Source organism: Sorex fumeus, unplaced genomic scaffold, assembly GCF_029834395.1.
Source record: "Sorex fumeus unplaced genomic scaffold, SorFum_2.1 ptg000008l, whole genome shotgun sequence".
NCBI lineage: Eukaryota > Metazoa > Chordata > Mammalia > Eulipotyphla > Soricidae > Sorex > Sorex fumeus.
In genome coordinates this window covers 54,187,641-54,210,494 of record NW_026606065.1, presented here as the reverse complement: position 1 = coordinate 54,210,494, position 22,854 = coordinate 54,187,641, and the positions used below count along the sequence as shown (strand labels likewise).

Below are 22,854 nucleotides of genomic sequence, written 5' to 3'. Positions count from 1 at the left end.
CATTCAGGTAGGAAAGGAAGAAATCAAGCTCTCACTATTCGCAGATGATATGATACTCTACTTAGAGAACCCAATAACTTCCACCAAAAAACTCTTAGAAACAATAGACTCGTATAGTAAAGTTGCAGGTTATAAAATCAATACCCAAAAGTCCATGGCTTTCCTATACGCAAACAGTGAGAGAGAAGAAAGCAACATGAAAAAAACAATCCCATTCACAATTGTGCCCCAGAAAATCAAGTACCTAGGAATCAGCTTAACTAAGGAAGTAAAGGACCTGTACAAAGAAAACTACAAAACGCTACTTCAGGAAATAAAAGAGGACATGAGGAAATGGAAAGATATCCCCTGCTCATGGGTCGGGAGACTTAACATTGTCAAAATGGCAATACTACCGAAAGCATTGTATAAATTCAATGCAATCCCTATAAGGATACCCATGACATTCTTCAAAGAAATGGAGCAAACACTCTTGAAATTTATATGGAACAATAAGCCCCCACGAATAGCTAAAGCAATTCTTGGGAAAAAGAAAATGGGAGGAATCAACCTCCCGAACTTCAAATTGTACTACAAAGCAGTAATAACTAAAACAGCATGGTACTGGAACAAAGGCAGAACTGCAGACCAATGGAACAGGATTGAATACACTGACATCTCTCCTCAATCATATGCTCATCTAATCTTTGATAAAGGTGCAAGTAATGTGAAGTGGAGTAAGGAAAGCCTCTTTAATAAATTGTGTTGGCATCACTGGACGGCTACATGCAAAAAAATAGGCTCAGAACTCTGCCTAACACCATGTACAAAAGTAAGATCAAAATGGATTAAAGACCTCAACATCAGACCAGAAACCATAAGGTACATTGAAGACAAAGTTGGCAAAACCCTCCATGACATTGAAGCTAATGGTATCTTCAAAGATGCCACGCCACTGGCCGAGCAAGTGAAAACAGAGATAGATAAATGGGACTATCTTAAACTAAGAAGCTTCTGCACCTCCAAAGAAACAGTGACCAAAATACAAAGACAGTCTACAGAATGGGAAAGGATATTCACCGAATACACATCTGACAAGGGGTTGATATCCAGGATATACAAAATACTGGTTAAACTCCACAAGAAGAAAACATCCAACCCCATCCAAAAATGGGGCAATGAAATGAACAGAAACTTTCTCAAAGAAGAAATCCGAATGGCAAAAAAGCACATGAGAAAATGCTCTACATCATTAATCATCAGGGAGATGCAGATCAAAACCACAATGAGATACCATCTCACACCTCAGAGACTGGCCCAAATTCAAAAGAACAAAAGCAACCGATGCTGGCGTGGATGTGGCGAGAAAGGGACACTCCTTCACTGTTGGTGGGAATGTCCACTGGTTCAGCCCTTCTGGAAAACAGTATGGACGATTCTCAAAAAATTAGAAATTGAGCTCCCATTTGACCCAGCAATACCACACCTGGGAATATATCCCAGAGAGGCAAAAAGGTATAGTCGAAGTGACATCTTCACTTGTTTGTTCATTGCAGCCCTCTTTACAATAGCCAGAAACTGGAAGAAACCTGAATGCCCAAGAACAGATGACTGGTTAAAGAAACTTTGGTACATCTACACAATGGAGTACTATGTAGCTCTTAGAAAAGATGAAGTCATGAAATTTACATACAAGTGGTACAATATGGAAAGTATCATGCTAAGCGAAATGAGTCAGAAAGAGAGGGATAGACATAGAAAGATTGCATTCATCTGGGGGATATAAAGTAACAAAGTATGAGATTAATACCCAAGAATAGCTGAGATCAGCACCAGGAGGATTACTCCATAACTTAGAGGCCAGCCGGGTATCCTAGAGGAAAGGGCTATTCAGATAGAGAAGGGAGCACCAAATAAAGGATGTCTGGAGGATCCTCCCAGGAGGGGAGATGCATGTCGAAAGTAGACTATGGACTGAACATGTTTGCCACTCAATGCCTCTTTTGCAGACCACAACACCCGAAAGGAGAGAGAGAACACAGGGGATTGCCCTGCCACAGAGACGGGGGGATGGGGGGATGGGGGTGGGAGGGATATTATCCATGGTGGTGGAAAATGGGCACTGGTGGAGGGATGGGTATCTGATCATTGTATAATTGAAACCAAAGCACAAAAAATTGTAAATCTACAACTTTAAAAAAAATAAAATAAAATAAAGGGGGAAAAAAAAAAAAAAAAAAGAAAAAAAAAAAAAAAGAACCAACCAATTCTGGCTTTGAAACTATATTCTGATTAAATTTCATTAATACTTCCTCTCTCCATTAGATTTTATTAGCATTTTGAAATATTCACCAATTTACATAAAACCTCCGGTTACTAAGTTTTCTATACTTCCTAATTTCAGAGAGTTATCGTTTCCAAATGAGCAATAACTGAGGTTGCAAATGAGTTGAAACCAACAAAAAACCTTAGAAGAGTTTTCCAGGAAAGGAAAACCTTTACGCAAATGAACAATCAGAAGCGTTCTGCACACACCAGGAGGCTCTACAGGTAACCTCCATGATGACAGAAAGGGACTGGAGTATGGAGGACAATGGGAACACGTATTTACACCCTCACTTACCCCTTGTTCAGATTCCAGAAGCTCTGTTTTGACTCTGACTGCCGGCATCCCATCAAGCATTAACATTCTGTTCTCAAAGGGGTTGATATTCTGGTAATAAAAAAGAGGGGGGGATTTAGTTATAAGCCTTCAAAAGAGAACATCTGGCAGGGTCTTCCTTGGCAGTAGTACATTTAGTACTGCTAACCTAATTTTATAACAATGAAGTATAATTAAATGAAAATATCAGCACAACCAATTATCGCTCCATTGTGAACTTTCATTTGAAATAATGACCAAGAAGTTGAATTAATCAGTCTGATTCTCTGACCTCTGAGGTTGGAGGTCAGACTATAATAAACTAGAGTAAGGAATCCTTACATTAATTTATATGGGACTGGAACAAGGAACAGCAGAATCCAATTTTGCAACTGTGAAATAAGGTAGGTTTCTTGCCGCAATAGTTCTGAAGGCTGTTTATGTACAGAAATTCATACAGGAGGAATTTTGTAAAACATAAATTTATATCCATCATTAATAACAAAGTCTAAAGTTTTGAAACAAGCCAATATACTTCTAGCATAACTAAACTTTGCTTTTATGGCAATTGTGGTCAAGTGAAAATCTCTACATATAAAACCCAAATATGAACCTTAAATACACACACACACACACACACACACACACACACACACACACACTCCTTGAAGTCAGGCTGAATTCTTCAGTTGGAGTAATAACCGAAGAATAAATGACAATTTCTTATTGTGGTGAATGTTGTGTCAAATTTAAAAAAAAATCTTATTTCTATTGTGTCTCAGTAAAATTTTAAATGCCATTTATAAAAATATTGTATCAAGGTTATTATGTGGGGGGGATCAGAAAATCATGTTTTATCACTCACGCAAGGTTACAGTCGGACTCATGTTTTAAAATATCTTTAGGGGCTAGAGCACCAGCACTACAGGTAGGGTGCTTGCACTGCACATGGCTGATCTGGGTTTGATTCTTAGCACCCTAAATGATCCCCTGAGCATGCCCAGAGTGATCCCTGAGTGGACAGCCAGAGGTAAGCCCTGAGCACTGCTGGGTGTGGCCCTCAAAAGAAATAAATACATACATGTGTATATAAACATATACATATATTTGTTTAGAAAGCCAACTTTCCTGTCAGATACAAACTTAACTAAGAAATCAAAATGATTCGAGTGTTTAGAAAGATTATTCTTAGAACATTATGACAATGATTAGTCTTTTTTTAATGATTTGATCGATTTCTAAATATTTTGTCTGTACGGTAACTAAGACCAATATTTTTAAAACATCAGGCTTTTACCTGTCTTAGAGTAGTTTTTCCACCATAGGGTTAAATAAAAGCAACTGGCACTTCAAAACATCATAAATTAAACGTTTTATTACCAAACAATACCAACAGAGTGCAGTAGAGGGAAGGCTAATTATTCCTCTCACTTTCAGGCTCTTTTTGTTAAGAAAAAATATCCTAAGAGCTAAAATTCATAGGACTTCCTATCACAAATATTTGCTTAGAGAAATCAACAAGAAAGAAAGGCAAATTTACTCTGGAGTGAACTGGAGTATTTAAAAATTTCATGCTGCCTAGTCTATTAGGTAATAAAAAGAAGAAAACAAATTACAACTGTCATGTTGTTTCCTTAGAAATGCAAAATATTATTGAAATCGGCAAGATACATTTTTTGAAAAAGTTTGCTTTAGATTTGCCCTCATTTCTAGGGAATTACGGATCCTACTAGCTGGGAGCAGAAGAAACAATGATAGAACCAGCAAGCTCAGTTAATTTGTTACAAGCCGAAAATCCTTTCATGGAGGCTGGTAGATTGTTTACACATCAGGCAAAGATCTCAATTCCTAATGTGTCACTGGCTTCCATGGTTGGAAGCAGCCAGCTTGGCTTGCCACCACAGTGTCTCAGGAAAGCCTCCTTGCAGGGCGCATTCAGAGCTCCACTCCCCTGCCTTCTCAAAGCCATGCCAGGAATCTACCTTAACAAAGCATCCCCAGGCTGTTTGGTTGGTAGACAATGAAGGATGAGTTGATATTGCTGCCTACCCCGGAGGAGGTCTTGCCCAGACAAAAAGGGAAGAAGATGCTTTGCAAAGAAGGGGATAGACAAAGAGCTATTGTGGAAAGGCAGGTTTAATGAACTGTTAGAATCTGATTAGAGGCTAATGTCCCTTTTAGTGCTTTGTACCAATTTACAGCTGATACACTCTAACCATTTTCCTCACTGGCTGTGATAAACTCATTAGTTCAAAAAGTGCAAGCTAACCAGAGTCTTCAAAGTTAAAAACTGATAAATCGTAAAGGCATCCATGTTCCAGTTAGTATATTTAAATATGCGTTCCTGTGTTCAGTGCGGGCTTTGGAAAAAAGTCATTGTCCCTGATTAATTCTACATGAGATAAAAAAAAACAACACACACATTTAAATTTCATGCAAAGGTAAAAAATAAAAAAGATTTTTCAAATCTTTCAAGAAATTAACTTTTCCCTGGATATATTTCTCCATGACTTTTTAAGAATAGATACAGTCACAAGTATATAAGAAAAAACATAAATCACCAGTGCTCATATTAAAAAAAAAAACCCAAAACAGAAACAGGTCTTAACTAGTATAGATTCTGTCAGTAAATATACCTGAAAATTGCACCATAGATACACATGAAATACATTAATTTCCACACTCATGATACTAACCCTATTGAGAATAAACATAAGCACTAAGCCCTTGCCATGTTTCACACCATCCAGGAAGGTGGATGATTTCTATAGAGGGCATGACAATTTTACAGCACTGACGATACAGTCCTTGGAACAAAATATCGACAGATTTATCTCTCTAAGCTAAAATCAGATACATACAATCTCAGTTGACTATAGACATTAAATATGTAATAAACTCTAGTAATTTGGAACTGCTGTCAAACATATCTTGCCATGATCTTAATCAAAATGCATTTGCTATGGAATCAATAGCTCAACTGATTCCCAAGAGGTAAATAAAATTACACAGTCATCAATTTTAGTAACATAGCCCTTTTGGTATATTTATGTTCTAAGTAACATTCTGACATTACACAACCTCAGCATTTTAATTTGTGTACACTTTCAAATGCATATGTTTGTGTATAACAACACCTGAGTCAAAAAAGTCCATTTTATCCATCAATAGTTTCCATTACAGTTATTAGCTAATAACCAACTATCTGAGCACTAAATGAAATAAGTGAAGAGTCCCTTTTGGGGGAGGAAGAAAAGGTTTCTGAGAGTAATAATCCCTATTAACACAACCACCACAGGCCTTAAAACTCAAAATACTTCTTTCTTGAGGGCTATGGGAACCATACCTGCTCAGGACTTATTCTTGGATCTGTGCTTAGGGATCACTACTCATAGTCTCAGGACTAAATGGGGTTCTGGGAACTGAAACGGAGTTAGCCCCATACAAGGCAATGCCCTACCTGTAGTACTATCACTCTGACCCCAACATCACAAAATATTTCTAATGGAATGTGCAGAGAGGAAAAAAGTGACACTCAATGATCATACATCATAAAAAATATAGGAGAGGAGACTTTCCAGGTGCACAACTGCCATCTGTTCTTCTGCTCCAAAACGAAGCTCTGTTTCTCTCTCCTCAGTGTGGGCATCCAGTTTGTACATTTATAGAAGCCAAGACCCACCTGTCACTATTCAACAGACTAACTTTTAAAGCTACATCTTCTTTCATAAGCCAAAATATCTAGTAATGTGTTTTGATTACTGGGAGGACAGTACATATTCAGAAGTATCCATCTTAAATTGTGTCTGAAAACAAGTGACGATAAATAGCATCACCTGTCCCCTAGGCCCCCATCAGGCTCCCATTATGTTGAATAATGAGGTCCCGGGCATCTGAGAAGCAATGCAAGAATCACTGCACAGATTGACTAAAGTACTTTCATAGAAGACGCTAGCAATTTTACAATGTAAATCTTACATTTACAATGCTACAACTGACTAAAAGTATAAACACTAGGGTACTATTTCCTTTAAAATAAAAATAATAAAATATAAATAAAGGCCCTCCCGTTGATCGTCGATTTGCTCGAGCGGGCCCAGTAACATCTCCATTGGAGACTTTGTTGTTACTGTGTCTGGCATATCGAATACTCTCGGCAGCTTGCCGGGCTCTCCGAGAGGGGCGGAGGAATCAAACTCGGGTCGGCCATGTTGGTTTCGTGCAAGGCAAACGTCCTGAGCTGGGAATTAGGTCTTAGCTTAATTTTTTTTTCCTCAGAGAAGTCAGTCTTCCCTAGTTTATTCTACCCCAGCAGCCTTGCCTTGGGTTGGATTCCCAACGTTAAATATGGTCCCCCAAGCTTCACCCCGAAGCTTGTGATTCCTGACAACATCCTTGAACACAGTTGGGTTGCAGTCCAACACCCACACTCCACACACACACACAGAGACTACCACCACTGCCACCACCACCACCACCACCACCACCCCAGTTAAAAGAAAATGAAAAGCAGGAACGTTTCTCAATACCTGACAACCAACAAACAGGTCATATATAGTTGCAGAAATGGAACCATCTTACAGCCATTGTTTGTGCACAGAGACGTAAGAGAATCAGTGAATTCCTCATACTGTGTATAAGGAAGGGACCACAAATCTAACAAATCAGAAACATGCCGAGACAATGGCTGGTTATCTTTTGGTCCACAACAAGTCACAGAGCAGGAACCAATCAGTTTAGGGCTCCACAGGGAACATATCACAATTGGTAGTATACGCCTATTGATCAGGAGCCTGACCAGTGTTGTGAGCTGCATACACAGATGTTTATAGTATGTATTTTGTTTATCTGCTTGGGGTCAACCTGACCATGCTCAGAGCTTACTCCTGGCTCTTTACTCAGGGACCATATGTGATTACCAGGGAACAAGTCAGGGTTAACAGCATGCAAGGCAAGTGGCTTATCCATTCTATTCTCTCTATAGCCTGAGATGTTCATTTCATTCTCACGGAAACCAAAAAGGTTGAGGTTGTATTATCTGAAGATGTGGCATCAAAGATACAGAAAGTTAGGTTGCTTAAGGTCACAAGACAAGAGGAAAAACTGTCTGAATCAGCCTGACTTTGTGGCCACTACACTGTCTTCCCCTCACCCTCTCTAGTTCTCAGGGTCTATCACTACATCAGTATTTTTCATATCAGTGTGGAGGAGAGGGTAAATGAGTGCCTTATTGAATGCCCCAACAAACAGACTCTGAAATGTCGGTAACACTTTTTGTTATAGAGAGTTGAACTGGCATTGACTCAATAAACTGAATGTGGAACATCACTGGGAGTAGCAACATCTGGAGGAATAATAATGAGAGATCAAAATAAACCTTGGGTTTCAAAGCTATTTTGCTTTTCTCCCCCTTTAAATTAAGCTTTCAAAGTACTGGCTTCATCAGATTATATGTTACTACCGTGGAAATATCTGATAATCAATCTAGTAAATTGGTGTCATACCGATTTCAACATCCAGAAAAATCTATGGTAATCTCATCTGCTACCCAGTTTAGAAAATATCCCTTCCTTTGGTGGTTCATTCAATATTTTTGCAATACTTTCATGTCCTTGCATGAGACAGTAACTTCATCTTCTTAGTCGTATGCTCAAGAGAGAGATTTGAGAATTGCATTTGATTTATAATCACTTAGACTGCATGTAAAATCACATCTTTCTATGCTCACATACCATCACAATTGATAACTCAGTCTTTCAGGGGGCATGTGCAAAACTGAAGCACCTGAAATAGTGCCAAACAAGTCTCAGTTCCAACAAAAGTCTGGCTTTCTCGCCCACCATTTCATGTTTCATTTCTTCACAGCATGGTAAATTTGGTTATCTCTTTAACAACCATATTTTATTGGCAAAAATGGGAGTCAAATAACAGACCGATTGATAGTCCCACTTAAACTCCTGTCAGTGATTTTGATTATCTACAGGCCCATTATTCTGAAATAGCTGCGCTCAAGTCTTAAAACCGAAGCCCTTCCCAAAAAACCCTCACAATGAAACATGGAACTGTGTGTCTCATAAGGATTCATGAATCTGTACACAAAAAATTCCTTTTTTTTTCCTGAAAGTAGGAATTATTCTGCTTCCTACATAAGCAAAATTCAAAACTTTTCCAAAAACATCTAGTTTCAACAAATAGTTTAGACATATTCCTAGTGAGAGTAGCTAGGCTAGCCAAGAAAAAAAAAAACTGACAAGTTCATAATCAAACTGCAAACGGATGCTTTTCAAAAGGGCAACCAACTCAACCCAAACTGAAAGCCAAAATTGCTGCTGGCATTTTCAAAGAGCCCTAATAAATTTTCAGAGATTAGAACAGATGCATGCTTTCTCCTGTTCTGTTCGCTGTGCAGAGGCTGGTGAAATGACACCAGAGCGTTCACACAGCACTCCCCTCCCAGGCAGTAATGCAAATTCTGACCAAAAATTATGTTTGTCATTAAGATTCTTTCTGAGAAACTTTAACACCTGGGGGTTGATGTTGGTCAGATCTCTTCATGAACATGCACTGGCTGAGCTGTGGTGTCCCTAAGATACCAGACACTCACTCTAACCAAGGTATGTTCTTGCACTCTGAGGTACTCCAAGAGACACGGGGTGAACCAGGCTCGAAAGAAAAAAAATGTCAACAACCCACCAAAACCTGAGAGAGGAAGCAAGGGCAAAGGTCCACGTCAGATAAGCAGGTGCAAACATGTACAGGTGGATCAGGCATAGGAATGGGTTAAGGACTGACTGGTAGCTGGTGGTGATGAGGGGTTACGTCAGATGAAGATGAGGGAGTTATTCAGTCTTGGTGATAAAAACCAAGAAAGAAAGTGTCCTTTGTGGTAACCAGGATAGATCTTGAGGGCATCGTGCCAAGTGAAACAAGTTAAACAGAGACAAATAACATCTGATCTCACCTATATGTGGAATCTTACACACACACACACACACACACACACACACACACACACATACACACACACACACACACCCCTAGAAACCACACAGAGAAAACAGATGGGTGGATTCCAGAGGCAAGAGGGCGGGAAACAGCGAAGGAGGTCAAAAGGGCACAGACTTACAGTCACAAAACAAATGACACCAGGATGTAGATCAGAGCAGTGGTCACAGTTAACGACACTGCACATTGCAAAGCTGCTGCGAGTAAATCTTACATGTTCTCCTCACAGGAACAAAAATATGTCACAATGTATAGCAATACATGTTAGCTAGATTGACTACGGGCACCATTCTCAACATTTACACATGCAGAATAATTATGCTGTAACTTTGAAACTAACAAAATACTTCATGTCCATTCTATCTCAGGGTATCTGGATTTTTATTTTTATTTGGCTTGGTTTGGTTTGGGGGACACATCCAGCTGCGCTCAGCATTTATTCTAAGTTCAAGGCTCTCTCTCCTGGAAACACTCAATGAGAAAGCATAAGAGATGCCAGGGATCAAGCTTGGGTCTGTCATGTGCAAGACAGGTGCCCTAACCACTGAACTACTGCTCTGGCCCCTGTATTTCAGTTTTTAAAAAATGAGGGCAAGAGAATGAGATCAGTCCTGCTTAAGGACAATGGAGTCAAGATTCTCTCCAGACACAAGAAGAGAAAAAACAAATTCTGAGGGCTGCATTCCAACAGAGGGTAGTGCTAGGGGAAAAGCGAAGACAGATCAGTGAGCTACGGGCCAGACCTACAGGCTTCCTCTGCCCTGGGCATGTGATGGGCAGAAATGAGCTGGGGTAGGTCTGACATGGCCAACAAGTCCTGCACGTGGTCAATTAAACTTGCAACACACCCAGTATGATCACTGACATTCAACCTAGAAAACACTAATGGCACTAGAGAGAGAGTACAGCAGGTAAGGCACTTGTTTTGCACATGTCTGAGCCTTTGTTTGATTCTGAGTAGAGCATGTGGTCCAGTGAGCAATGCCAGAAGTGACCCCGAGTGAGGAGTCAGAATTAAGCCCCGAGCACTATTGGATGTGGCCCAAAATTCCACCCCCATCCCCAACTACTGCTAAGAACTATCACAATAGATGTTCATCAGCATACCAGATACTAATTCACATGCTTAAATTCACTATAATTTATTCACTGATTTATTAAAAATAAATCTCCTGCCTCCTTGCCAGACTGTCTTCACTGGGGCCCCTCAGAGGGGGTTGGGTTGAGTTTCTCTCCCTGTCCCAAGCATAAACCTGGCAGCCGAAAACCTACAGAACCCAGCCACAGATATGCTCAAGGCCACTCTCCACACGCTCAGACGAGCCTCACACATGAAGGAATCAGCAGACATAACCTGCCCAAGGTTATGAAAGTGGGAGGAGTCTATTCTGCGGTTAATACCTACCATCCAGGCGGCCACAGCTGAGGACTGAGGAATATGGCTGCAAAACTGTGTGGCTATGCTTCAGGCCGCTGATGTAACAAAGGCCTGGATACACTGTGCAGATGCACTTAAGCTAGAGAGATATGCGGGACCTCGGATATGCGGAGATCTCGAAGCCTGCTCAGAGCAGGACTGGGCCTCCTCCACCCAGATCCTCCATTTTCCAGTAGCTTGGCAGTAACACCCACAACTGCCCCCTCCCACCTCCCCGACCCCCGTCATGTAATCCAATCAATGACCAACCAAGATATATCCAGGAACAAAGCTCCCGAATGGCTACTCGTTCTTATAGTTTATTCCACTAATGTACCTAAAGCAGCACACGTGTTTGGTTTTAACATACTTGCTTGTATTCTCTTATATACAGGTTTAATCTCCATCCCTCTCGGAGAGCCCATCAAGCTACTGAGAGTATACTGCCCACATGGCAGAGCCTAATAAGCTCCTCGTGGCATATTCAATATGCCCAAAACAGTAACAATAGCAGGTCTCATTCTCCTGATCCTGAAAGAGCCTCCAATACTGCAGTGTTGGGAAAGATGAGTAAGGAGAGGCCACTAAAATCTCAGGGTTGGGACAAATGGAGATGTTACTGGCGCCCACTTGAGTAAATCAATGAACAAACGGATGACAGTGATACAGTGATTAAAAATAACTGAGTACCAGAAACTACCTAGGTACCTAAAAATTTACTGAACAAAACAGAAGAAAAAAAAAGGGTGATAGCTTCATTACAGTTTGCCCTCCAATAACTAAAATTAGGTCTTGTTTTGGTTTGTATTTTTTTTTTTTGGATTGGGGAACATACCCAGCTGAGTTCAGGGCTTACTCCCAAGCTCTAACTAAGGAATTATGCCTGGTGGCATCAAGGGACCTTGTGCATACTGGGTATAGAACCTGGATTGGGTAAATCGCATGGAAGGCAAGCACCCTAACCACTATACTATCCCTCCAGCCACAAAGTAGGTCCAATTAGAACATGCAAACAAAAAGAGCAATGACAAAACCTGCCCAAGGTTATGAAAGTGGGAGGAGTCTACTCTGCGGCTAATACCTACCGTCCAAGGCGGCCACAGCTGAGGACTGAGGAATACGGCTGCAAAGCTGTGTGGCTATGCTTCAGGCTGCTGATGTAACAAAGGCCTGGATACACTGTGCAGATGCACTTAAGGGAGAGAGAGGGAAGTTCGTTCTGAAGTCTTCAGGCTACTCAGGTAAGTTACTCAGGCCATTTCCTACCATTCTGCTCAGGCTGTAACTCGCTGTCACTGTCACTGTCCTCACACTGTTCATCGATTTTGCTAGAGCTGGCCCAGTAATGTCTCCATTGTGAGATTTCTTGTTACAGTGTTTGGCATATCGAACATGTCATGGGTAGCTTGCCAGGCTTTGCCCGTGTGGGCGAGATACTCTTGGTAGCTTGCCGGGCTCTCCGAGAGGGGCGGAGGAATTGAACCCGGCTGGTTGCACACAAGGCAAATGCCCTACTGCTGTGCTATGGCTGTAGCCCAAAATGTCACTGTCATTGTCCTCCTGTTGTTCATTGATTTGCTCAAGCGGACCCAGTAACGTCTCCATTGTGACACTTGTTACTGTGTTTGACATATCGAATATGCCATGGGGAGCTTGCCAGGCTTTGCCGTGAGGGCGAGATACTCTCAGTATCTTTGCCAGGCTCTCCGAGGGGGCAGAGGAATCGAACTCAGGTCAGCCATGCTGGCTGCATGCAAGGCAAACGCCCTACTCGCTGTGCTATCACTCCAGCCTATTCCTCCTATAACCCTTAAAAACCATACTCCACTCCTGGCTATGAGAATATTTAGGACTGTTCTTTAAATTCAAGATATGTTTGCATATTTGAGACCTGTTGTACATATAGAAAGATCCCTCTTAAGCTGAACATGTAAGTCTCACAATAAATAGCAGTAAAGTAAAGTTATACAATCTTGGAACAGGTTTGGAAGAAATGAGTTTCTAAACAAAGACATGACTTGAGGTTGGAGAGATAAAGACTAAGGCACTTGGTTTGCATGTGGCGAACCCTGGTTCAGTTCCCTTGAACACAGAGCCAGGAGCAAACCCTGGGCACTCTCAAGTATGGCCCTCAAACAAAACAAAACAAAAAGACTATGGAAACAAATCATCTTTTTAGCTACATACTTAAGACAAGAATGAACTATGTTTCAATTAAAATTTGCTCCAGAATCATCATTTTTACAAATTTTCCTGGTTATAAAAACTTAAAGAAAAAGAATAGGTATTTACCAAACCACAAGTTTAAGAGTTCTGAACATTAACATATTCATCAGCCTTTTCCCTTTATGAAAAGTCATTTGGAAAATAATGAGAAAACATCCAGAATACTGAATGGAATTTGTAATGAAATAGCATCACTGGTCCTCTGTGCCGAGAGAAAATGAAGATTGCTATCAAATATTAAGTCATTTATTTTCTGTAGGAAACAAAGGAAATGACTATTGACCTATATTTTCACCTTTGCTGGTCTACAAGTATGTCAAGTGGCTCCTTATCAAATCCAAAATGGATTATCTTATGAAAACATAGCTGTCGAGTGCTTGTCTCCTGCATAGCCTGGAGAAATAGTACTAGAGCTGGAAACAAGATGTTTTTGAGAAGCAAGCATTAAAATTAGTTTTTTGAAGTTTAATGATTGTTTTAACAAAATCAAAATAGAGAAGAATGAATTTTAATGTTCTCTTTAATGGTTAAAAAGAAAATACATAAAAATCACTAAACACACGAATTAGAATTCATCTTTTTTCTCTAAGAATCAATGTACCCTTCCTTATTTTATATTTCAAACATTGACTTAGTTAATATTTAATACTAAGTATGTAATATCACCTTTGAAAACTCTAGGCATGACTTTGATTTTTTTTTTAATGCATGTCTCAAGTAAGAGAATGCAGAAAAAAGTACCAGTGAGTTTTCTTCACCTAACCAGGATTATCAACTAATGCAAAAGTACCAGGTGGTATAATCTAAAATAGTATCATTAGAAGAAAAATAAATAATGAAGTCACAATCATTTGCCCTATTTACTACTATAGTATAGTTTACAGATATATATTTTTGTATAGCGCATATACATACAAAACAGCTAGCAAGCTGAGTGCTCAAGAAATTCCACAGAGGGTTGGAGTCATAGTACAGTGGGTAAGACATTTGCTTTGCACGCGAATGACCCGGGTTTGATCCACAGTATCCCACATGGATTCCTGTGCACTGGCAGGAGTAATTCCTGAGTGCAGAGCCAGGAGTAACCCCTGAGCATTGCTGGGTGTGACCCAAAAAGACTAAATAAATGAAGAGAAAGAAAGAAATGGAAGAAAGAAAAGGAAGGAAGGAAGGGAGGGAGGGAGGGAGGGGGAGGGGAGGGGAGGGAAGGGGAAGGGGAAGGGAGGGGAGGTGAAAGAAAGAGAAAGGAAGAGAGAGAAAGATAAGGAAGAAAGGAAGGAAGGAAGGAAGGGAGGGAGGGAGGGAGGGAGGGAGGGAGGGAAGGGGGAGGGGGAGGGGAGGGGAGGGGAAAGAAAGAAAGGAAGGGAGAGAAAGGTAAGGAAGGAAGGAAGGAAGGAAGGAAGGAAGGAAGGAAGGAAGGAAGGAAGGAAGGGAGGGAGGGAGGGAGGGAGGGAGGGAGGGAGGAGAGGGGAGAGGAGGGGAGGGGAGGGGAGGGGAAGGGAGGGGAGGGGAGGGGGGAGGGGAGGGGAGGGGAGGGGAAAGAAAGAGAAAGGAAGGAAGAGAGAGAAAGATAAGGAAGGAAGGAAGGAAGGAAGGAAGGAAGGAAGGAAGGAAGGAAGGAAGGAAGGAAGGAAGGAAGGAAGGGTGAGTTAGTTCATTCCACAGAAAGCCTGAACAGTAAGATGGGTGCATATCCTGAGTTGGATCCACAGCACCGCCCCTTCCCCGCGCCCATATATCCCCCACCCCCAACCTTGAGCATCACCAGAGAACCCCCAAGCACTGGTGGCTGGCCTGATGTTTCTAAGCACTGCTGGGTTCTGCAACAAGAAGTCCTAGCGTCGTAGCATTGAATTCTAAGCTTGCTTGCACCGTCCAAAGATCTGAAAATCTGTTCAGATCTACAGAAGAACTATTAAAGAGGGGAGAGATGGAGGGAGGGGGAGAGAGAGAGAGAGAGAGAGAGAGAGAGAGAGAGAGAGAGAGAGAGAGAGGAGAACAAACGAACAAACTCAGGCGATCTTTTTTGATATGAGTACTTTCAAATTCTGAAATGTAACACAATGAGAGTCAGAAAAGAAACAAAGTTCATTCAATAGAAAGCCGAGTACATTTTTTTTAATATTCAGGAATTATATAACTGCTCAGCATTTATTCAGGCTTTCTAACTTCCTGCCAGCCTTTTAATAAACCTGCTCCATAAAAATAGAAACGGTATAATTTTGAAACTGTATAACTTATTGTACCCAGGAAGTTTCTATTACCTTTTCCTGCTACACTGAATATGGTTAAAATAAATGTTGCTCACAGAGAGTAAATATGCCCAGCTCAGGAGGTCCATTGTTGAAAGTAGCATATTCTTTCAATCACAGAACAGAGGAGTCCTTGGTAGAGGGGCTGCCCTATGCATTGGAGCACACTCAGCAGCATCCCTGCTCTCTCTCGCTGCATCCCAGGAGCACGAATTCCCCTCGACAGTTCTCACAATAAAAACTGCCCTGAGACATGGCCAGATATCAAAAGAAGGGGGCCGATGGAGGAGAGAAGAAGCTGTCACTTAAGCTTTAAGATTGAATGTCGGGTCCGGAGAGATAGTACAAGTGGAGGGCATTTGCCTTGCACGTGGCCAACCCAACTTCAATCCCCAGCACCCCCTATGGTTCCCCAAGCACTGCCAGGAGTAATTCCTGAGTGCAGAGCCAGGAGTAACTCCTAACATTGCTGGGTGTGACCCCCCCAAACAAAAGATTGAATGTCCTTATATTTGTTGGAGTGTTGAGTATTGGCATCACTCTGTGAAATGTTCACAGAACCATATGTGGAAATGAGGATTAAACCAAGGTCAGCTGCATTCAAGTCAAATGCCTTCCATACCTGCTGCTCTATCTTCCAGCCCTGTAAGTACCCTTTGAAAATTACTTACATGATTAGTGAATTAGGAAACAATCTTACATTTTGTGCAAGATAATACTTCCCAGGCCAAGAGCGATAGCATAGCGGGTAGGGCACCTGCCTTGCAGACGGCCAACCTGAGTTGAATTCCTCTGCCTTTCTCAGAGAGCCCAACTAGCTACCAAGAGTATCTTGCCCACACAGCAAAGCCTGCCAAGCTACCTGTGACATATTCAATATGCCAAAAACAGTGACAACAAGTCTCACAATGGAGACGTTACTGGTGCCCGCTCAAGAAAATAGATGAACAACGGGAGGACAGTGCTACGGTGCAATACTTCCCATCATATGTCTACATGTTAAGAGAAAAAATTATAAAAGTTAAAGAATATAGCTCACATTTAAACAAACAAACAAACAAAACATTTAGGGGTCAAAGTGATAATCCAGTGGGAAGGGCATTTGTCTTATATGTGGCTTACCCGGGTTCGATCTCTGGCATCCCATATAGTCCCCCAAGTACCACCAGGAGTAACCCTGAGTGCAGAGCCAGGAGTAACTCCTGAGTGCAGAACCAGTAGTAACTCCTAAGCATCACTGAGTGTGACCCCAAAAAAATAAAAACCAATTTAGCTAGATAAGGGGAGACAGATCACAGAAGGGGGTTGTTTAGTTTTGCATGCATGAGCTCCCGGTTCCATCACCTGCTTCCCACTCTGATACTAGCAACATCAGAGGCTCCTAACAGTACCACTAGGATAGCCATGGTTCCTAGCAGCACCGCTGAGGCTGAGCAGAATAGCATCTTTAGGCCCAGCCCTGTCATCAGGAGCAGCTGGCCCAGTATCCAAAAGTGACCCCAAATCCTCTTAGCAATCCAGGGCTATCTCCCACCCCCACCCAAAACACACCTAACTGGAACATTAGTAATTTTTTACAAGATTTACTTTTTAATTTTTTATTTTCTTATTCCCTCTCTTCAAATCCATTTTTTTTTTCGACCTAACCAACACAAAGAGTCCAGGAAAGATCTGAGAATTTGCTCACTCACTCAAGTTCTTGGAATTGAGAGATGACTTGAACTGGATCTCAGTATTAGATGGCAGTGTGGGGGGAGGTCTCTGGCTCCATTCTTAAAAAGGTTAATGAGAATCTACCAAAGCAGCCTGAAAAGTCCCCCGAATGAGATGATAGAGAGATAACAGAGGTTAGAGAAACTGCATTGTACACAGTAGACTTTAGTTTTATTCCTGGCATCACAAACGGTCCACAAGCACCACCAGGAGTGATTCCTGAGCACAGATCCAGAACTAAGCCCTGAGCACCATCATTAGGTGTGGCCCCCAAACAAAAAACAAACCAAAAAAAAAAAAGGTTCCCCAAATAAGGAACCGTAATTGACCCAGAGACTATGGTGGCTATCTTTCAACAAGAAACTAAGCACTGGAGGTTTCAGTTTGGGTTCTACATATGATTTGATAGATGTTTTATACCTTGCTTTTCTTCCTATCAATGAGAACTGACCCCTCGATCATGAACACATTAATTTATCATGAGAATTGAAATATAAAGCTGTCTCTATTTTATTAGATTTGTTAAAAACATTATCTTACAGTAATATAAAATCCAATACATTCTTGAAGCAATTTCGTCTAGAAGCAGCAGACCAAAAGAACAAATGATTCTAAAATAATCTAAAAAAATTAGCATGGATTACTAAAAAGATGCTACAACAATGTCTGTTCTCGGGAGGAAGAAGCTTGCCTTCTTACCCAAAAGTTAAATGACGTGAGGGCTAAGAGGTCTCTTGAGGATCTTACTGCCAATTCATAGAAAGAAAGGAATTCATTTTTAGAAGATAGAGAAGATGCTGGCAAGGCAAACCACAAATTCACTTCCATTAGTCCATACACGGTCTGTGTGTGTAATGTCTGGGTAGCTCTGAGCTATTTGCAGCTGCCAAGCAGCTGAAACATGACTAGTACCCAAATTTAGATACACTTTATATGTAAAATACACACTGGATTTTCATATGAAAAAGAAAATGTAGAACATCTCTTCATTTTTAACTCAGTTTGAAATGCTATTTCGATCCAAATGGCATAAATAAAATACATTATTAGTGCTTTTATTCCATTTGAAGACAGTCTTGAAAAATATTTTAATGACATATATGAATTTCTTTTTAAGACTACGATACAAAAGCTCTTCCTTGTTATGACTTCGGCAGACCTCACCTTGTACGGGTACCATGATCTAACTTCTGTGAACTGAAAGTGGGCGAGGAAAAAGGGAAGGGAAGAGAAGTGAGAAGTTTTGTGTAAATTATGCAAAATTGTAGAAGTTCTGTTGGCATTTAAAGCTTAGAGTTCAGAAGTGCTGAAAGAAATCCTCAGTGCAGGAATCAGTCCAATAGAACAAAAAGGTCCCATGCAAGCCAATGAGGCTTCCGCTAAAAAATGGGCAGAGGAAAACATCACTCAGTGGAACTTGAGTAATCAACTTCCAGTAACCAAAGTGACTTGTTCTCTGTCTTTAAAAAAATCCCAAAGTGTGTTCTAACTGACTGGTTCCCATTTCCTAGTGAACGTTCCATGGACAAGTCACAATCTATAAATCCAAACCAAACTAAGGAAGGAAAAGAGCATCCTCAAGGATCTCCAAGGAATGACATGGTGGATCACATGAATAACGCTGCTTCCTAGGCTGGAGCTCTTCCTCTGGACAACCCAAGTGGCACGCGTTAGCCCAGGAACACCCCAAATTTCCTCCCTCACTGTTGGAACTGGTCTTTACGTGGCATCTCAGACTTCTGTTGCCACACTTTCCCCATTTCACTATTACAGACAGCTAGGGACAGAGAGAAACTGTTCATTAACTACATCTATGGCTTAACTAACTTAATCCTAACCAACATTAGAGGGTATATCTACCAGATCATTGATGGCAGGGAACAGTTAATATCACAAGGAAGATTTGGAAACTTTGGCTTATTTTAAGCAAAATGAGTCCAATAAAGGAGAAGCATTAAAGTCTATTACTACAAAGAATTAAAAGTGACTCATAAAGGAGCATTTTAGCTGGTTACATATTACATAGATAATACATGTATACTGTTACCTAATGTAAGTGCATAATATAACGCATCAACAAATTAAGCATACAGGATTACTTTAATTAAAATAAAGAGACTTAATATAGGTACATAATTTTTCAGTATCATAACAGATAAATACTATTATTAAAACCAAATATATTGCTGCTGAGTTTTAAAAGAATAAAGCAAACTTTAGCTTACTTACATAAATGATTTATTCATAAAGAAAAGACCATTATAAACAATTGCCAATATCTGAATGCATAAAACTACAGGAAGCGCAGTATAAAATACTACAAAATAAAGTGTTTTTTTTTTCTCCCAGCATTAACTTTTAAGTCTTCTAAAATCTGGAAAAATCTGGAAGATATACAAATGTCCTAGTAAGAAGGTAGGGCATTGATTCTTCTAAAATCTAGAAAAATTTGGAAGATATACAAATGTCCTAGTAAGAAGATTGGGCATTTGCCTTGCACACAGCCAACCTGGGTTCAATCTCTGGCATTCTATTTGGTCCCCTGAACCCCACCAAGAGTATCCCTGAGCACAGAGTCAGAACTAGACTTTGAGCACTCCCAGGTGTGGCCCCAAAACAAAGAATCAAAGAGTTCTGGTAAAAATAATGAAGTTATCAGCAAGTGCTGCTCTAAGAAAATGACTTACTAAACATGTTTAAAAATATAATACCACACTGCCATCCATATTTACAAAATTCCAAAAGAAATAGTCTGAAAGTCAAATAATAGAGGATGAGTTGAATAAATCATACAAATCACTAAATAATATTTATTCTCTAAACTTATGGCATGTAGCCTTGTTTTCTAGTAGATAAATGATCATAATTAAGTGAAAGAAGAGAATATGCTGCCATGTTTGCAAAAATAATGCTTGCAATACAGAGACTGAGAAAACACCTAAGGAAAATACACAGAAAAATCCATTATTGCTTTGAGATATTTTCTCACATTTTATGAATGTCACGTAATATTTCAAAAGGAGTTCAAGAATAGATGTTAGAAAAGAGCCAAATGAGTTCACAGGAACAGAGAGATGATGGATATGGTTACTGAAGAAAGTATTAGGCCCTGGGTTTGATCCCTGGCACTGCAAAAACTTAGCAGCAACAACAAAAGATTAGAGAAATGAGCGATGTTTTAATCCAGAAAGTACACACGTACATATGCTACTACGTGTATATATGTTAGCTAAAATTTAATCAATATCAGCAAAAAATCTGTAGGTGAAAGTGAAGAGTACATATGGATCAAGTTATATTTGTAACTGCCATACTAAACTCTATTATATTGTCTCAAGTATGAAAGTTATCAACTAAAGTTTGAAAATACTTAAATTACACAGAGACCTATGATATACTATTGTTCGAAACTCAAATGTTATGAACCTGCCCTAATAATCCCAAGCAATAGAAAAATAGACAATTCATAGAATGCTCTGATGCTACAAATTTAGTCTCTTGAGGAAAGAAACTATGAGCCGAACACTTTTTTTCTCATTAAAGAGAGAAGCTGGGGAGCATATTTTGAAAGAATTTGGTCTTACAAAACAACGTTCATTTCTGTTATTGTCCGAAAAAGTATAGCAGTAAAAAAATTTTTTTACTGAACTGATCTGACTATTAAAACATATCATTTTAAAATAAGCACAGACAAGTATACTTCTGCTCTTTATGCAGATCTCCCAAATCTCCTGGCCTTTAGTCCTTAAACCCACATTCTCCAGTTACATAACAGGACTGGAATTGTTATTTGAGAAATTCCTAGAGAGTTCTGAGGAAAAGATCTGGGTTCTCCACACACTGAGTATCTGACAAAACTAAAAATATCCCTCAAGCATTTTGTTTCCATTCCACCATGGAGAAAGCTTCAGGTTGCCAATCCAACATAACAAGGAAAAAGCTGAGTACACACAAATCACGTCTTTTGTTAGAGTCAGGTCACAGACAAACTGTTATCCCCTTCTAGTCCCCAACTTGAAAGTCAACAGGATGTTGAGAATCACACCTTGCTGCTACAGGGGTCTGCAAGATAGTGCAGAAGTTAAGGTGCTTGTCTTACAGGCAGCCAACCTGGATTTGAGCCCCAGCATTACATATATTCCCTCAAGCACCTCCAGAATTGATACCTGAGTACTGCCAAGTACAGATCTAAAAATAAACAAACAAAATAATACGCGAACCAAAACCCCTATGAGAATCAGCGTTGCAGGGGAGCTGAATTATTAGAGTGTGGGCAAACTTGGGTGTTCCAAGCTCCTGGTCATATATATTAACTTGATCTACAGGGCTGGAGCAACAGCACAGCAGGTAGGGTGTTTGCCTTGCATGCGGACAACCAGGGTTCAATTTCTCCGACCCTCTAGGTGAGCCCAGAAAGCTACCGAAAGTATCCTGCCCACAGGGCAGAGCCTGGCAAGCTACCCGTGCCGTATTCAATATGCCAAAAACAGTAACAATAATCTCACAATGAAGACGTTACTGGTGCCTGCTTGAGCAAATCAATGAAAAATGGGAGGATAGTGCTCCAGTGCTCCAGGAGTTGCACATAATTGTCATCACAGGGAATCTTAAAGAACAATGAAGCATGTTCCCATTACAGGGGGAGGGTGAAGAGTGGATTTGTAACATTCCAAAGGACTAAACTCTAATGTTCAACTGCAAGAGAAACTCTTGCTAGGGATATGTCAGCACTAACCTAGCTTAAAGAGGAAAAGTGAAAATTCTCTAACTCTCTAACTCTCTAACTCTCTCCAGCCATGCTGTCTGGTGTCAGCATGGAGAGCAGTGAGGAAGATCACCGGCAATGGTGAGCAGGGACAACTGAGCAGCATGGACCCACCAAGAGGCCAAGACCTGACCACAAGACACAGGGTGTGCCTTCCCCCAATTCATGACCATGACATTACTAATCCATTTACTCCAGTGAATTCTATTCCATTCATCGCATCTAATTTTGAGCAATAAACTATAAGGTGTACTAAATGGCAATAAAAACAAACAAACAAAATAAACAAAACATACAAACAGACCCAAAATCCATGTTTGAAGAGACTAAACAAATCTCAAAACCAGAGTCAGATCGCTGACAAGAACATTACAAACATCAGACCAAGAATTTATTGGGGGAAGGAGCAAAGGACGGTTTGGACCACACCTAGTGGGTTCAAGAATTATCAGTGGCTCATGAAGCACTCTCCTATGCCTATGCAGTGCCTGGGATGTAACTGGGGTGAGCTCTATGCAAGGTAAACAATTTACCTTCTCTAACCCTAGGTAGAGGATTTGGGGAGGAATCTCTTTTGGCAGAAGTGGGAGTCACATGAAGTGATGCTCAGAGCTTACTCCTGGCTCTGTGCTCAGGGATCATTCCTGGTGTTACCTGGGAGACTATAAAGGTGCCAGGGATCAAACCCAGGTCAACCATATACAAGGCAAGTGGCCTACCTGCTGTAACATCTATCTAGCCCCCAGATCAAGGATTTTTTTAATCACTGAACATGTTAAGGTCTTTAGTAAAAAGTAATTTTTAAACTATTAAAAAAAAGCAGGGTGAGATGGGATAAAATAAGCAGAAAAATGGG

General features: G+C 40.5%; 1 protein-coding gene across 3 annotated transcripts in view; it reads right to left on the bottom strand.

The window, feature by feature from the left end:
* The window catches only part of KLF12 (KLF transcription factor 12), a 730,941-nt gene that overhangs the window by 262,769 nt on the left and 445,318 nt on the right, over positions 1 to 22,854 (bottom strand). For all 3 annotated transcript variants that reach the window (XM_056109465.1, XM_056109456.1, XM_056109472.1), the window contains one exon: positions 2,603 to 2,692. In XM_056109465.1, coding sequence (XP_055965440.1) covers positions 2,603 to 2,692 — 90 coding nt within the window. The remainder of the gene's footprint in view (positions 1 to 2,602; positions 2,693 to 22,854) is intronic.